This window comes from Eptatretus burgeri, chromosome 5 (assembly GCF_056783735.1).
Source record: "Eptatretus burgeri isolate ZD-2024b chromosome 5, Ebu_testis_v1, whole genome shotgun sequence".
NCBI classification, from domain to species: Eukaryota; Metazoa; Chordata; class Myxini; order Myxiniformes; family Myxinidae; genus Eptatretus; species Eptatretus burgeri.
In genome coordinates this window covers 48,936,925-48,955,664 of record NC_140965.1, presented here as the reverse complement: position 1 = coordinate 48,955,664, position 18,740 = coordinate 48,936,925, and the positions used below count along the sequence as shown (strand labels likewise).

General features: G+C 43.8%; 1 protein-coding gene across 6 annotated transcripts in view; it reads left to right on the top strand.

The window, feature by feature from the left end:
* Nucleotides 1-18,740, top strand: part of LOC147026391 (otoferlin-like) — a 241,570-nt gene that overhangs the window by 119,261 nt on the left and 103,569 nt on the right. For all 6 annotated transcript variants that reach the window (XM_085881790.1, XM_085881793.1, XM_085881789.1 and 3 more), the window contains exons 14-18: nucleotides 5,129-5,315; nucleotides 6,914-7,137; nucleotides 8,781-8,889; nucleotides 8,991-9,174; nucleotides 9,330-9,450. In XM_085881790.1, the coding sequence (XP_085737916.1) occupies nucleotides 5,129-5,315; nucleotides 6,914-7,137; nucleotides 8,781-8,889; nucleotides 8,991-9,174; nucleotides 9,330-9,450 (825 nt within the window). The remainder of the gene's footprint in view (nucleotides 1-5,128; nucleotides 5,316-6,913; nucleotides 7,138-8,780; nucleotides 8,890-8,990; nucleotides 9,175-9,329; nucleotides 9,451-18,740) is intronic.

Below are 18,740 nucleotides of genomic sequence, written 5' to 3'. Positions count from 1 at the left end.
CCACAACCGCCTCAACAACCATGCCACTACTTCAACAACCACACCACTACTTCAACAACCACAACCACCTTCTCCACAAACCGCCAACATCCCCACAGACAACGGACACCATCATCGAATAACATCTCTGCCAACCAACGCGATGGATACTCAAAAACGCCAAAGAATAAAGTGCTCCGAAAAGAGAAATCCCAATAACGCCTGGGAGTTCCCCTCCCCCTCCTCCCCCCCCCCGCGTTCCGGGAGGGAGAAGGGGCCGATCGAGCCAAGGTTCAAAGGTGAAGTAAAGGAGGGCGCTCATTTTGGGCGGAAAAAGCCCACTGTGACCCCTCCCCTTGGGGGCGAGGCACCGTGGCTATAAAGTGTGGAGCTGAGGAGAGGGTCGGGGGTGTGGTGGAGTTGGAGAAAAGGAGTCGCTAGCAGTAGGAATAGTGTGGAGGAGAGGGAAGGGAGTTGTGTCAGAGTTGTGGGCAGTGTGTGGAGCCACGGTGAGGAGCTGGAGAGATCGGAGCGCAGCGGAGCCAAGGCCTGCCGTACCGTGCCTATCCGTAGGTCGCTGGAGAGGGGACGTCAATGGTCGCCCAAGCGAGTCACCACGAGGGTGAAGGTAACCAGCCCGGCCTCTCGGAGCCTTTGCGGTCTACACAGCTCCGTGCTCATAAAGACCCCAAGAGGTCCAGTCTACCCCCTTGTCTTTGATGGGGTTTTTCCTTTGTTTCTTTGCATGAACGTTGTGGCTCCATGTCCATAAGTAGAACTGCTGTTTAGTGCATGTGTGTACATAATTAATAGACGGTTGTCGTCTTCTTGTTTGCTCGCGTCTTGTCCCTACCCCCATTCTTCGTCTTGCTTGTATTACCTGCATGGCTTTGACAATTGCTTGATTACCGTATATGTGTGCAATTAAATGTGCTTGTGTGAATGTAAACCTGTTCGTTGTGTCCTTTCCCTCCATTGAACTGCCATATTGCATTTGGAATAATAGTTGGTTTTTAAATAGCCGATAATAGAATCGGGTCCAACGGGGCCTTGCGATAATACCCCGCTCGGTTATCCCAAAATGGAGCGAGCTGCTTAAGCGGCTCGTTTCAAGCGGGCCCCGTTGAGGTACAGTCTCTCGGTAGTCTGCCCGCGCGATTAATGAGGTATATCGACAATTTTGCGATTGACCCTGAAGCGCGGGTAGAGTGTTGACTAGGCTGTGGTGTGCTTAAAACGCACCTGTAGCGGGATTTCGGCGTTTGATCCGGAAAGCTGCGACGAGATTGTCCGTTCGGTGGGCGAGAGCGGCCGCCATTGGCTAGAAGCAGTCGTCCGCACGCCGGGGCGGAAATCTACAACAACATATATTTATATATATATATATATATATATATATATATATATATATATATATATATATATATATATATATATATATATATATATATATATATATATATATATATATATATATGGATTATGTGGTGGAGCATTGTGCCGGTTGGTATTATACATTTTTAAAAAGAAGAAAACTGCACATCCAACTAAAAAGTAACTTTATCTACTCTGCTAATTTAAGTAATAAATATACATTTTTTAAAGAAGAAAACTGCACATCCAACTAAAAAGTAACTTTATCTACTCTGCTAATTTCAGTAATAAATATTATACATTTTTTAAAAGAAGAAAACTGCACATCCAACTAAAAAGTAACTTTATCTACTCTGCTAATTTCAGTAATAAATATTATACATTTTTTAAAAGAAGAAAACTGCACATCCAACTAAAAAGTAAGTTGATCTACTCTGCTAATTTCAGTAATAAATATTATACATTTTTTAAAGAAGAAAACTGCACATCCAACTAAAAAGTAACTTTATCTACTCTGCTAATTTCAGTAATAAATATTATACATTTTTTAAAAGAAGAAAACTGCACATCCAACTAAAAAGTAAGTTGATCTACTCTGCTAATTTCAGTAATAAATATTATACATTTTTTAAAAGAAGAAAACTGCACATCCAACTAAAAAGTAACTTTATCTACTCTGCTAATTTCAGTAATAAATATTATACATTTTTTAAAAGAAGAAAACTGCACATCCAACTAAAAAGTAACTTTATCTACTCTGCTAATTTCAGTAATAAATATTATACATTTTTTAAAATAAGAAAACTGCACATCCAACTAAAAAGTAACTAGATCTTCTCTGCTAATTTCAGTAATAAACAAGCAAGACCAGACCCAGTCTCAGCTGACATTTCACCTGCTTCCCAGCAAGTTTCCTTGGGCCATAGACCCTGAGCATCAGCATGTGTCCGCTTTTATTCCCAAGGCAACTGGTCATTTCCATTCACATGCCAGGTCATGAGGTCATTTGAGGAGTGTTTTGTTTTGCGAAAAATGAAGCAATAAACACCAAGTCGCATCATCGTTGGTCTGCTCTGCTCTTTTTATTACTTACTCATGATCTGGTAATGTATGTGTGTGGGTGAGTGGATGTTTGTGTACTTCTTGTTTTTGTGTTTCTGGGGCATGGACATGGATGGCTGGTTTCGTGTCTGAATTGAACGTGATTACGTGTGGGTTGCGTGATTGGTGGAGTTTTTGTTAGGTGTTGTGCATGCGTGGATGTGGTGTTGGGGACCGAGTGCTGTTTTTTCTCACCTTGTTCAGCTGTTTGCACCATCCAGTTTTTGCCATTTGTATCAGAGGTGTGTATTGTGTGGGTATGCCCACAGTCTCCCCATTTAGACCACCCATTCGGCTCTTCACATGCCATGCTTCTAGTATCAATGTCATTTGTTGGATGTCGCGTCTCGGACACGGGTAAAATTTGTGACCAGATTGCAGGCAATAATGTACTATGGCTGACTGGGTCACCTTTCCAAGCCTGATTGCTTGATCATGTTCATCTAGCCTTTGTTTCAAATTCCTTCCAGTTTCACCAATGTAGAATTATTCAGAGTCTCTGCATGATGAATGGCAAACAACTCCAGACATATCACCAGTTGATATTGTGTCCTTTAGTTTTGAAATAACATCATGGATGGTACGTAGAGGATTGTAGGCTACACCATTCTGTGCACTGTGGAGTATATCCTGCCAATCCTTTCAGAATGCCTCATGCAGTACGGCAGGAAACATTGCCCAAGCGTGTCTGACTCCTTCCATTCTGCTCATTTTGGTTCTTTCAGGGTGGGGAGTATTCCTTTGCTGTACCCATTATTGAGCAGGACTCCTCTAACGAATCTTATTTCTTTAATTAGATCAGCTTTGGAAGATGCCTCAGTCCATGCCCGAGCTGCCAAGGCCTGTGTACTACACTGCGTTTGTGGGTCATTCAGTTGCAGGAGTGAATATCCAGTAATCTGTTGGTGTGGGTCAGTTTCCTGTAAACCAATGTCTTTACGTAGCCATCAAGCCTCCAATAAACCTCGACATCTAAAAAGGTCAACTTACTTTTTGTTTTCAATTCCATTTGTGAAGCTAATGCTGGGAAATATCCGTCCATGTTTCCCAAGAAGGTGGTCAACACAATGGTGTAGGCCATGTCTCTATGCACAATGGCGAAAGTGTCATCCACGTACCTATTCCAATATCGTGGCAGCCAATTCTCATGAGACTCAAATATCTTTTGCTCAGGATCCTCCATCACCAAGTTAGCCACAACAGCAGAGATCGGTGAACCCAACGCTGTGCCAGATATTTGTCGATAGTGTGTATCGTCATAGATGAAGATCGAGCTATTGCGACACATCTTAAGCTGCCTGACAACATCCTCAGGTGTTAATTGGTTGTTCTGACAAGCCATTTTCCAATCGCTGGAATGTTTCAACCAATTGAGCGTGACACTCAGCGCCAGATCGACTGGGATATTGGTGAAAAGTGAAACCACATTAAAAAGTACCATCAATCTCATCTTCTTGGATTCTCACCTTTCTTATCCTCCCGACAAATTCACCACTGTCCTTGAGTGTTCCTGAATGGCACACACTGTCGACAAATATTTGGCACATCTATGGGTTCACCGGTCTCTGTCGTTGTGACGAACTTAACCGCTTCACATGCACATCCAGGAAATATTATGGAGAAAGAGCAATAGGAGATTTAAATACTCGCCAGGACTTGTTTTGTTTGGTGTTTGTGTGCTGGTGTGTTTGTGTTTGGGTGGTGCGTCGATGATACATTGAAGATATCAGGTTATGTTCATACAGTGGACAAAAGACCTTTCCAGTTTTATTGTATAGATTGACGTTTCAATTGTATGTATTTTATTGACGTAGTCACGTTCCGTAATTTCGAGACATATGCACTTTCTAACAGTGTGTACTTTTATAGTTGTACTTCACAGACATACATTCTCATGAGCACATCCTTTATGGATGTAATCACTTTCTAATTGTACATTCTAAGGCTAGCAGAAGGGACACCCAGTTTAACATCCGTCCGAGATACGACACACACATTGATGAATCACCCAGCCTGTGAAACACCAGGTTGACAGTTCATAGCTGGATGGGAATCGAACCCAGACTAAACAGCTTCGAGACGAGTGTGCATTCCTCTTGGCCATCCTGCCAACCACACATTCTAATTGTACATACTTTATAGAGGTACTCATTTGAAAAATAATAATAACGTGTAATACCGGTTACCGCCAGGTAGCGACACACGCACAAAACAAACAAACGGACCCAAAATGCAATCCCATGTGGTGAGGATAACTAGAAATCATCCCAAACTGCAAAGTCCATCGGTGTCTGCTTTTCACCGGAACTAAACTTGATGAAAACAACAGCCAAAAAAAAATAATTATATAATTCATTAATCAGTGTTCTTTGTATTCTTATAATGAAGGTTTGTCTCTCTATTTTCACAATAGTGTTCTCTTTGTGTAGAAAATGAAATTGATTTGATGCATTTTTATTTACTGCATATAAAAAGTGTTCACCTTTGGGAAGGTGAGTACGACAATGTATATGGTTGTCCTCATTTCATGTGCTTAATGTCTGGTAGGACATTAAACCAACAATCAAATAACCAACCTACCTGAATGCAAGGGCCTTTTTTACTCTCTGTTGTTGGTGATTGCTATACCTGAACCACCGAGACAACTTGAAATATTTGCTCACTTGACCAACAGGCCAGAACGTCTGTGGTGCAGAACAGCTACGAACCAGAGTGGAATGAAGAGATCATCATAACAGAACTCTTTCCACCACTGTGCAACTGTTTAAAGGTGCAGATTCGAGACAGCGACAATGTGAACAACATCCCTATTGGAACCCACAAAATCGACCTCAGAAATATCTCCAACGAGGGAGATAAAGGTACGTGAGCTTTCTTTTTTTTTCTTTTTTCTTTATTGTTCCTGTTCTATATTCATCGAGGAGTCCGTGGCGTGTAAGTAGCATGCTTTTTGATTCAATGATGTTGAGGTTGTTCTTCATTCCTATGCAGCTCAAGGCTGAGGGGTAGCATCATTAACAGCCCTCTGCTGGTTCGGGCAGGAATTTGGAATTTTGTCTGGGTGCCGGCAATCACTCACCTACTCTTTGCAATGGACACCATGGGGGTATTTAACCTTCACCAACTATAATGCCAACACACGGGATACCCGCTAAATGTCATCTGAGGGACGGCACCCACATTGACGAATCACCCTGCCTGTGAAACACCGTGATGACAGTTTGTAACTGGGTCGGGATTCGAACTCAGGCTAGACAGCTTAGAGGTGAATGTGCGTACCTCCAGGCCATCTTGTCAGCCTGATGTTGAGGTGATGCAAAGTTTGAGTTCATTTCAGTTACATTCAGATGTACAGAGTAAAAGAAATTTGATGCAAGTGGAAAGTTGTTTTGGATATATTAAATCGATAGGTCAAGGCTCATGAGGAAGCAGAACCATTTAATTTCCAGGCTATTGGAGCCATCCAGGAACAAGGAGTCACAAAGATACTGCATATGGTTTCCATGGACACTGATGCGCAGGGATCACGCAACTTGGCATACACAAACGGTGATGCAATTGACGGTAAGTGATGGTGGTCAGATGATTTAAAAGCTTGAAAAGGAAAGTAGGACTGAGTGCAATTAAGCAGATTATTTAATCGTTGGGGGACAAAGAAAATGGGACAAAAGAATGAGGCAGGTAGACAATCTAGACATGGACAGAGAGGGATAAAGGGAGATTGAGATCGACATTGATATGAACAATTTATTCAGCTTACTGTGACAGCCTAATCCAATGGCCATCTGTACCTTTGGCTGGGAACTGTCTAACATCAAGGTTCTGGCCCTTTAATTCTGGAAACTCCCAAAACAGTGGGTCCACAGCATGTAAGAGAGTGAGAGTATGAGAGATGTCCAATGCGTAAGTCCTGTATGTGGAGCTTAATGAGTGAATAATGGCAAATATGCATTGAGTCAGACCTGTAGAGGGGATTGAATGGAGCAGAGCTGTTGACTAGCCTGCAGTGGTTGAGCAGCAGGCCTGGCAGCCTTCTGACAGGTGATGCCAATGTTTCAAGGCATAGACTCCATTTCATTCAGGAGAACTAAGTGAGAATCGGATGAACCAACACACAGTGGAGAAACATGCTTTATAACACTGCCAATGAAGACCTCATATGCCACAATCAACTCGGTAGGAGCAAGGTAGGACTTAGTGTGGTGAAGAATGCCCCAAAATATCCCTGGTTTTCAAGGCCAACCTGAAAATGTGATCAGCCTCGGACGGATCACATCAAGGAGCTCCAATGAGTGGCCTCCGTTTGGCCATGGTCCCAGAATCTGAATTGAGAGTTTGTCAGGGGGTCATTTGCAGAGACAGAGTAAAGACATGGGACTTTTCTTGGTTGAAACTCATGTCCAATGCTGTGTAAATAATAAAATATATATCATATTGCATCATGTGACTCTCCTTTCAGGTTTTCTTCCCACCTTTGGTCCAACCTGGGTGAACATCTATGGTTCGACACGCACCTACACATTGATTCAAGAACACCAAGAACTAAACGATGGGATTGGAGAAGGAGTAGCCTTTCGTGCTCGTCTCCTCATGTCTGTTTCTGTTGAGATGGTGGATCCTGATGACACTGATTGCCTCATTTTAACTGAACCAACCGTTGAATCGATAACACCTCTGCCACCGGTAAGGCCCAGCACCATCACACCCGGGATTCAGGAAACTGAATACTTATGTGGTATCCTGATTACCGTAGATTTGTCTTCCTTAAAATGGCCAGACGCTAATAATTTAATAAATCTATCAGCTATTGGAAATGAACGACTCGTCTCTAAGAGACGTTTGCCTGGTTGTGTGCATTGAAGTAGTGCAGCCTGCACATGACATTTACATAACATGTAGTTGTTTAACAGACTGGGCTTTCCCAAATACAAGGGACAAACACTCCAGATTGGTTTTCCTCACAGAGTGATGAGGTCAAGGGAACCTAGTAAATGAGTTGAGGACCATGTATTTATTTTGTGAGCATGGATTTGGTGGAGGATTTGGAAGGGGATAGGAATGAAGGAGGGGTGGAGAGTGTGGAAGGGAGTGGGGAGAGAAGGGAAAGGGGGTTGAGAAGACATTTTTTTTGGAATTGTTTTTTTGTTGCTGTTCATATTTTATGTTCACCAAGGTTTCTGGAGTATAGGTGAGAAGTTGCTGTGGGGTGAGGATGGCAGGGGTGAGAGGTAGATGTTGGACATATGGTGGGAAGAGGAGTTTACACCTGTTGTGTTTGTTCCAAGCATCTTTATATTCCAGGCCAAAGCCCTCCCAGGTTCACTCTCATTATTCTGATTGTCCTGTTTTATACTTAATTGTGGCAAAAAGTGAGTTTATGAGATTTATTCTAATATGCTAAGTGAGCGCTCGTCACCCCCGTGATTGGCCAAAAGGGGCGCCAAGTCTGCTGATTGGACGGGGGGACGTGGCGGGCGCCACGGCGGACCACCCCTCAAACAGGAAGAGGAGTAATATTGTCCTGCGTTGGTTCTCATTGGCCGACCGACGGCAAACTCGCTTGCATCTCTCTGATTGGTTGAGAGAGACGCCAAGTCCTTCTTGAACTCCGCCCACCGCGAGTGTTATGGCGTCAGGATGGAGTGAAGGTGTTGTTGTTGTGAAAGCGAAGATGTAAAAGAAAACCCTGACTATCAAAATAACTCCGCAGCGCACGAACATTTAATCACCCATTAGACACAGGACGGGACCCTACCTAGAAACACATACTTACCGATATAACTGATCTATAGGACCTGGCTGTTGTGTGCTCATGGCTTCCAGATTCGCAACAATATGTCCAGAGAGAGACAGCCCTGATGTCATGTCAGACATTGAGGGCCTCCATCCATTGTCGGGTGAGTAGAAGCAGCATGTCCAAGGTAGAGTGACCTGTTCTGAATCCAAATTGATGATCTGCGATGAAGCCATTGGAGAAAAGGATGGACTTCATGTCAACTGCTATGATTAATTCTATGATCTTGCTGATAATTGGAAGTAAGCTGATAGATCTGTAGTTAAGGGGATTGGGTTTTGTACCTTTTTGCATCTCATAAAATCAGAGTGCTGCTAAATCTGAGCCAAAGCACATTTGTAACAATCTGACCTACAAGCTAGTCAGGCACCAGAATGTATGAGTTTCAGTAAGAAATAGCCAATCAAGAAAAGGTCCATCAATGTAAGATTCATCAGATTCATGCTCCTGATTGGTGGCAGCATTGTGTCATTTAAGATCATATTGCAAATTCTGGACATCATTTATAAGTTGTGATCCTTTATACTTTCAGGCTATTGCCGGCAGGATTGATGAGTTCCTCCTTTTTGCAACATTCATGGAAGCTACGATGATTGACCGTCATGTAAGCGACAAGCCCATCAGCTTCGAAGTCAGCATCGGTGGGTCACCCAGCAGAGTGACGATTGTATTTAACTTGTTTTGTTGTGTTGGACATTTGCCAGAAAAGTATTCCATTAACGCTGCTTTATGAATTTCTCAGGGAACTTTGGCAATGCTCTCGATGGAATGAACATATCTGAGCAACACAGCGATGAAGAGGACGATGATAACGATGATGATAATGACCAGAAGTTGCTGTTGCAGCACATGACCATTACATCTGATTCTGGGGAAGAATTGCAGTTATCGATGATCGAAGCAAAGAGGCCAGAGACAAAGGACAGGTGGGATAAAGTTATGATAATGAAACATTATGCAGGTTCTCATGACTGTCTGCTATTTTGATCAGTTTGATCAGTGTCGCCTTCATATCTTAATTACATCTCTATCATTGGTCACCCCTGGGAGGTGAAGGAAACCATCTTTGTTTCTCTTGTAGGCAGTATTATCACCTGGAGTTTAATGAAGAGAAACCTTGCGTGTCGGTGCGGAGCATTTGGACTGACCAACGACGAAGGTTGTTCCTTTCCAACATCATTGACAAAATTGCAAATAGTTTGGTGAGTTCTTATTTCAGCTTTATTTCTAAAGAGCAAAATACAACCCATCATTTCGCTGATGGGGGGCATTGATGGGAGGGAGAGGGGGAGGGACAGGAGAGGGAGGGAGGGAGAGCGTGGGGTGGGGTGAGGAGGGAGGGAGAGGAAGGAGGAAGAGGAGGCAGAGAGGAGGGAGGGGAGGCAGAAAGGGTGGAGGGGTGGGAGAGGAGGCATGGGGAGTGAGGAGGGGGAAGCAAGCGGGGTGGGGGAGCTAGAAGGGGGTGGGGGAAGAGTGAGATGGGGGTGGGCAGGGAGAGCAATGCCTCACCAAATGTCACTATGCATTCTGGGAGGGGTGGGAGCAAGGAGGATGGGAGAGAGGATGTGGGGGGGAGTTGGAAAGTAGAGGGGGAGGGAGTTTGGGAGGAGGTAAGTGTGAGGGGAGAGGGTCCTGGACTTGAGTTTGATAGGAGGACTTGATGGGGAAAGCGTGGGAAGGGTTCTCGACTTGCATTTAGTAGTGGGACTTATGGAGTAGTGGGGGGTTGGGGGGGGGAGGAGTACAGGATTTAAGAAAATGGGGTACATTGAAGCAACATGTTAATACAGTATGCAGAGACCACCTGGAGATGTCCATGGGGGTGGAGAGGAGAGGGGGGTTGGGAGGAGGTAAGCGTAAGCGGAGGGGTAGGGAAGACAGCATTATGGGAAGGAAAAGTAGCATGAAGGGAATGGAAGGAAATGCAGCATGAGGGGAAAGGAAGGCGGTGTGATGGGAGGGGAGGGGAATGCAGTGTGAAGTAGGTGAGGGGAAGGGAAGGCGGCGTGAGGGGTGTGGAAGGGAAAGTGGCATCGGGAAGGTGGCGTATGGCATGAGGGGAGGGAAACGGAAGGGTGAAAAAATGGGTTGTATATTTTTATCCACCGGGTTCTATATAAAACTGGGAAGGATCATTTTAAACCTCTGCTATCTCCCTGGCAAAGGCCTGCCTATATGCATGCATGCTTACACATGCAATGACCTTTACACCCCTCCAGTTGGCTTACTCCGTATCAGATTCGTACATACTACACTCTGGGGAAGCCATTTTATATTCAAAGCTAAACTGGTAGTCCTGAAAAGTCCTCTTAACTGAAGGGGAGGGGTGAGTGAGGAGGGAGAAGGGGTGCGAGGGTGAGGGAGAGGGGGAGAGGGAGGGAGAGGGGGAGAGGGAGGGAGAGGAGTTGGGGAGAGAGAGGGAGAGGGGTGGGGGAGAGAGAGAGGGGTGAGGGAGAGGGGGAGAGGGAGGGAGAGGAGTTGGGGAGAGAGAGGGGTGCGAGAGAGGGAGAGGGGAAAGGGGTGAGGGGAGAGAGATAGGGAGAAGGGTGGGAGAGGGAGAGGGGTGAGAGAGAGGGGATGGGAGAGTGAGGAGGGGGATTCCAACAGATGTAACTACCAGTTTAATGCCCATCCTTAGAGATCGCACACACATTGATGAATTACCATGCCTGTGAAACACCAGGATAACAGTTTATAGCTGGGTCGGGATTCAAACCCAGGCTTGGCAGCTTAGAGTGAGTGTGTGTACCTCTCAGCTGTCCTGCCATGATGCAGCGATGCATTGCTTTCTTACAACTGAAAACATTTTTTACTCATTGTATAATCCTGGCCCTGGCATAGAACCCCGTATACATTTCTGACCGCATAGACTTTAACAGTTGATTTGAGTATGGAATATGGAATAATGAGTATGGAATATGGAATATGATTGGAGTATGGAATGGAGTATGGAATGTATAGGGTTTTTAGGTATGCCCAACACAGTGGTGGCGTCAAAAAGAATTTTAGACGTTGCCCATTTTCCGAAATCAAAGATGGCCGACACCCAAAATCCGTAAAGCATGAAAATGTGTATAACTTTTGAATGGAATGTAGTAGAAGGACAATTTTGGTGTCTATTATGTCTATTATGCAAAGCTACTCAGCTCAACGAAAACGTGGCAAGGCTTCTGTACTTTGTGAGAGATAGGGGCAATCCTTACATCATCGAGGCTCCAGGCATCAAGCTCTATAACCTCATCACCAAACAGTTGGTAGATGATGAAGTGGCAGTGCGGCTGCTTCAGGTGCAACAGAACGGAGATCGACTGGTCAAAGAATTTCGGAAAGAGCAGTTCCTGGAGAAGACAAAAAAATTATCAGTCACCATATCAAAAAGAAACCTGCCGCAAATGGACTACAAACCACCCTCTGCGACGACTACAGCTCCTGTAACTGTGTCGCCCAAGATGATAGCGGCAGCTCAGCGTGACATTGAGATCGTGAAAGAGTGGGGCATGACACTCGACTCTATCTATGGCCATGATATCATCCCCATTTCGACAATATTTGAAGGTGACCTCCCCTCCAAACCTGACAAGAGTGCACTGATTGCTGATCTGGAGAAGTATTTAACGGTTGAGGACATGTATTTTCCGGGGGGGGGGGGACATATCCGTTATCTTAGACTTCATGTCTAAAATTTGGTCATTTCCAAACTTAGCATCCTTTGGAATAGAACATTCGATCACGCAATTAGCTGTGTCCTATCTGCGGGCCGCTCAATTTACTCCAGGACTAGCTTCCATGTCGTATTTGACAGCTACCTGGAGTCATCCGTTAAAGCTGGAGAAAGGTTCCGTCCTGCTGGCGGAGTGGGGTCTGTTGACCTCATTGAGCTCACTGCAGATGTCCCAATACCACAGCAACTTGAGAAGTTCTGGACATCGCCGTCCAATAAAACCAAGTTGCAGCTGCTTGCCCGCCAGCTGGCATCAACTCCTCTCTTAGTCAAGCTGCCCGTCGTGCTCAGCGGATGCATCACAGATGAGGAGGTTGTGCCAGCACAGTTGCTGTGCGCAGGCATATCGTCATCCCCACCGTCTGCCGAAACCTGTGAATTTATCGAGGCTTTGACATGTCATGTGGAAGAAGTTGATGATCGCTTAGTTCTTCACTGTGCATGGGAGGTGGATCGCTGGAGTAGTCGGCTGTTCGTGATCTCTAATGATACTGACACAATAGTGGATTTACTTCGCTTTATCTCTCAAATGCAAGAGAGGGGTCTTCAAGAGTTGTGGGTAGAGTTTGGCTCCGGTGAGCATAGGCGTTATATACCACTGCATGTTCTCGCAGATAAGTTGGGAGTGGCACTGTGGAGGCTCATTGTGAAGGCGCATGTCCTTACTGGCGATGATTCGCTTAGTAAGATTGGCACAAAACACGCGTCTCTCTCATGTGAACCACAGAAGTTCCTTGCCGATTTTGCAGAGTCAAATCAGTTAACTGAAGAGGTCGTGCAGAAGGCTGAGGAGTATCTCGTTCATGTGTGGGCTGGTGCAAAGTCAAAGCCAGAATCTCGGACCTTCGACCAGCTTCGAGTGGAGTGCCATATTCGAGCTACGACGCCGAAGCCCTTGGAAGCCCTACCCCCCACATCAAGTGTCATTCGTGGCCATATCCAGAGAGCTTTTTTTGTTGTGCGTAATGTCCTGTGCCTTCTTGGTGACCCCCATTCAGCTCCAGATCCGACGAATTACGGCTGGGTAATGGATAATGACATCCTCTTGCCTGCCAAATGTCTCAATTCATTACCCCATGGGAAGCTTGTTATCTGTAAATGCATGGTCAAGTGTAACACAAAGCGCTGCCCATGTAAAAAGGCTGGGCAAAACTGTGTGATCTTTTGTCACAAACAACAAGAATCAGCATGTCAAAATAACTAATAAGTAGTCAGTCAATTAGGTCAGTGACTTCTTGGGTAGCGCAGATAGGTCAGTACACTAAATATTGCCTGTTCATCCAACGTCAGGATGGGACATAAGAACTAATTGGTTTATCAATATCATAACTTGCCACTCTCTGTGCTTGAACTCATATTCATACCACGACAGGCAAGGACTGTACTGTGTAATATTATTCTGCAATGTTTTTTTCTCTCGGTATTGTTATTAAATATTAAGAATCTGTACTCGCCCTCGAAAAATGCTTGTCATACTTCTATAAAACTTTGTGTGTATCTTATTTAACTGATTTGATTGTTTGCCATACTTGATTGGCAGTCATGCTGGATTTTGGCAAACTAGATAATGTTAAATATAATACTGTTACCTAGGGACTGTCAAGATGGCCACACCAGACACCATTTCTGTTAAAAGTTATGCACGTTTTCATGTTTGACGAATTTAGTTTGGTGGCCATCTTGGTGTTCGGTAACTGAGAAACATCAAAAATGTTTTTTTGGTGCCAAGACTGTGTCGATCATACCTAAAACTCCATAATAGGCACCAAAATCGTCCTTCTACTACGTTCCCATCAAAATCAAAAGTTATACACATTTTCATGTTTGATGGATTTTGGGTGGCGGCCATCTTGGATTTCGGTAACTGGGCAACGTCGAAAATGCATTGGACCCCACCACTGTGTCGGGCATATGTGAAAACCCCATAATAAACACGACATTCGTCCTACTACATTCCTATCAAAAGTTATACACATTTTCATGTTTGATAGATTTTGGGTGGCGGCCATCCTGGATTTTGGCAACTGGGCAACGTCTAAAATGCTATTTGACGCCACCACTTTGTCAGGAATACCTAAAAACCATATAATAGACACCAAAATCGTCCTTCTACTACGTTCTTATCAGAAGTTATATGCATTTCTTTTTTGGTGCTGACCTGGTGGCGGCCATTTTGGAAAATGGCTGTTTTCCGCATTTTGCTACAAATTTCAGAATTCCACCTAGTAGATTCTTGAAGCTAGAGGTATTCCATACTCAAATCAACTGTCAAAGTCTATGTGGTCAGAAATGTATATGGGGTTCTATGCCAGGGCCTGGACTAGTAATCATGTCATCTTTTATTTGCCTTCCTAACTCTGGAGATGTCCTCACGGAGAACTGAGCTGTGGTATCGCCATATGAAACTTGGAGAGATTGAAGCTTGAAGAGCACTAACAAAATGGCTTAAGCACTCAAGCAAGCACTCCAACAAAATGGTTGATAAGGAACCGCAGGCTTGGCAAGCGATTAATAATCTCTGATCAGTCATATTAAACACCTTCTGGAGATACTGGAGATATGTCAAACTACATCCAAATTGGACAAATGAACACTTTTTTAGTAGTTGTAACTGCTGCTGAGGGAAATTAAAAGTTTACATTTTGAAATTCAGCTCAGGTTAAGAGATTCTAGAGGTTACCGCATTTGCAGAAATGAACACTGGCGTCTCCGGGCGTTTATGAGCATCCTGCGATGTATCCAGTTATTCATAGGTATGATGATGAGACATTCATTGATATGAGTGAGGAAAGAGAGAGAAAAAAACTTTTTCGCAAAGAAACTGTTTTGCGGCCTGTTCCAAGTCAAGGCATTGTTGAGCGGGCAAAAAGTATGGTAATTTTAGACCCCAGCGAGGGAGAGCGAGGTGATCCAGGATGATGCTTTGAAAAAGGACAATAAAACAAGGCCATTAATTATCTTCAAAAGGGGTGCTTAAATTTACCCAAACACCCAATTCTCACTCATTCATGACCTTGGATGTTCACTAATGTTGCCTTGGTAAGCATGCAAAGTTTCAGGCTGCGACGTTTCATGGCTTTAGAGTTATGGAGGAGACACACGCACACGCACACGCACACACACACACATTTATTATTATACTCGCAAATACAGAACTATGCCTCAACAAATGTTGCTACACTGTGGGAGGGAGGGATGCGAGGGGGGTGTGTGTGTGTGTGCGTGTGTGTGAGAGACAGAGAGAAAGAGAGATAGATAGATATACAGTACCTATAGGTCTGAAAAAAGAGGGAGAAAGGTGAGGGGTGGAGGTGGCTTTAGCAAAGAGAATGATATGTTATGCTTAATGACTGAACACACACACACAAAAACACCTCGTGTCAGAACAGCTGTGCACACGACGACACAACAGAGTTTAGAAAGTAATCCGCTGGCACATCTGCAAAAACTTTGATGTCCCAGTTATGGAAAATTTGTGGGAACATGAACCAAAAGCAATCACGAAAAAACATGGAAGTGCCTTCCGCTCACGTACGACCTAATGATCCCATCAAGTGTGAACATCGAAAACAAAGCGTTGCCACCACATATCATACTTGGGCACAAAAAAAAGAGAAGAAGGCATTGCTAATTGAGGTCTTAATACCAGTGATTTTGGACTAAACGATGCAGAAATCAAGAAAATGACCAAACACCAAGACCTCAAGAATGAAGTGAAAAGATCCTGCAAGCTGAAGAATGCCAAAGTTGTACCAGTTAAAGTTGGAGCTACAGGAATGATGACAAAGAACCTCACAGAGATATTAAACATTGGGACAACACCCCTGGGCGCTCACGTGGTAACGGCTGGATAAGTTAACCAGGCAACCACTGGTTGACATGGATGACCCACAAAATATATAATGGAGAAGAAAGTAAATACCAATGGATTTTTTTTTTAATGCCATGAACAAACCTTGGTATATCACGAGTGATAAAGGTTGTGGTCAAGTTTCATCGAAATTGTGTGTGTGGTTTCAGAAAAGAAAGCAAATACATATTTTGGTGGGCACCCCCCCCCCCATACCCCGTAGAACCCCTTAGACCCCAGTTTTTTTCATGTCCTGAACAAACTTTCATGCATCATGGGTGGTGAAGATGGTGGTCAAGTTTCATTGGAATTGTATGCATAGTTTCTGAGAAGAAAGCAAATGCATATTTTGTGGGCAACCCCCTTAAATCCCCCTAGATCCTGATTTTTCTAATGTCATGAACAAACTTTGGTATTTCATGGGTGGTGAAGATTGGAGTAAAGTTTCATTGGAATTGTGTGTATCGTTTCTGACAAGAAAGCAAATACCTCTTTTGGGGGTCAACCCCCCTCCATATACTCCCTCTGTAGATCCCTTCAGTCCCCCCTTTTTTTTTTTTACCTCCTGACCGAAAGTGAAGGAGGTTATGTTTTCACCCCTTTCTGTCTGATTGACTGTGTACAGGATATCTCTCATTTTTATCGTGATTCTTCACTATTGGTAGGGCCAAAAACGATATAGTGCTGTATAGCATGATATTTCAAAAATGTATTAGGCCCAATATGTTCTCGTGGATCAGGCATTATGTGGCGGAGGTATGCGCTCTACCAAGGGCCCTTCTAGTTTTTAATGCCATCACGGGTGATGAAGGTTGTGTTCAAATTTCATTTAAATCGTATGTGAAGTTCTGAAAATAAGTTGCAAGTATTCGTGGATGGATGGACGGAGTGACGACGAGCCATTCCATAAGCTCCCCGGAACGACTTCACAGGTGAGCTAAACACCATTCCTGGGAATATTATTACAAACGCCTGCAGTTGGAAGCTGTCTGGGGCTCAGCGACGATCCTGAAGAGAGACCTCGACACAAAACTTTGAAAACGGAAAACTTCACAGCTTGGTCCATGCATCGTGGCCCCTTACTGAAATGAAGGTGGATACTTTGAGCCTGCCCTGGGAGGAGTCCATTCCACATTCTGAAACCCACATTTGTAGATACCAATCAACGACACACACACACACACACACACACACACACACACACACACACACACACACACACACACACACACACACACACACACACACACACACACACACACACACACACACACACACACTTTGAGACCTGGGGCGGGAGCATTCAAAACCAAAAGCTCGTACATGCAGCGACCTTTGCAACCCACCGGTCAGCTCTGAATCTGATTCATACATGCTACAGTCTTCTCAACAGGGGGGAAAGGTGGGGGATCAGCGAGATGATTGTAAGATATATATATATATATATATATATATATATATATATATATATATATATATATATATATATATATATATATATATATATATATATATCTTCTTCTTCTTCTTCTTTCGGCTGCTCCCGTTAGGGGTCGCCACAGCGGATCATCCATATGATCCGCATAGTGATTTGGCACATGTTTTACGCCGGATGCCCTTCCTGACGCAACCCTGGTCGCCTCTTACGACACAGGGATATGGTACACCTATTTTAACCGGGGTATACACCGGCCCAGTACACTGGTACTCATTTCGCCGACCTCGGAAGGATGACAGGCTGAGTCAACCCCCTGGTGTATTAATTCAGTGGCCCAACGGGGCTTGAACTCAGGACCTGTTGGATCCCAAGCCGCTGCCCTAACCATTGCGCCAACACCAGGCTCATATATATATATATATATATATATATATATATATATATATATATATATATATATATATATATATATATATATATATATATATATATATATATATATATATATATATATATATATATATATATATATATATATATATGAGTCGGGTCAGAAAGAGGGATGGGGTGAGGGATTCACCCCCATCCCTCTTTAGGGATGTGATGCCCAGTTTATCGTCCATCCGAGAGATGACACGCACAGTGATGAATCACCCGGCCCGTGAGATGGGAGGACAGTTTAGAGATAGGTTGGGATTTGAATCCAGGTTATACAGAGTGAGCATGCGTACCTTTCGACTTTCTTGCCGTGATGTGGAAATTGTTGTTTTTTTTTTTTTTTCTCATTCTGATCATATAATTAATTTTGCCTTCCTACCTCCAGTGTAGAAGCACGCTATCACAAATGAATGTTGAAGAACGTGCCAAGTGGCTTTACCACGCAATGTACGAAACATTTGGAGAAACTTTTAAAAGCGAAACATTTAATTTTTATTTGTGTTTATCTATGCCCAAGTGACTGGTCATGTAATGGAAGAACAAAAATGGGAAACATGGTGGAAAAGAAAATTTCCCATTTTCAGCGAGGCAGCCACCGCCTGCTGTACTGTAGAACAACACGTGTCCAGCGCACGCGAGTAGCCCTGAACTTTGTTCAAGTCGATCTATGTACAGTTTTCAGTGACAGTGCGAATATTGTAGAGCACTGGCTTAAGCACTCCAACAAAATGGCTCATAAGAAACAGCTCCCTTGGCTTGCATTAGCAATTACCGAACCATCATATTAAACAAACACCTCCTGGAGATGCCCGAAATGTCAAATATGTCCGAATTGGACAAATGAACACTTTTCTAGGAGTCGGAACTGCTTGTAAGTTCGATTCTGGAGCTTATATTTTGTAATTCTCTTTAGTTTAAGAGATACTCGTGGTGATCGCATATGTGGAAATGAAATAAAGCAATGAATGCTGACGTCTCCAGGCGTTTATTAGCACTGCAATATACCCAGCGATTCGTAGCTGCGATGAGCAGGCATTCGATAATA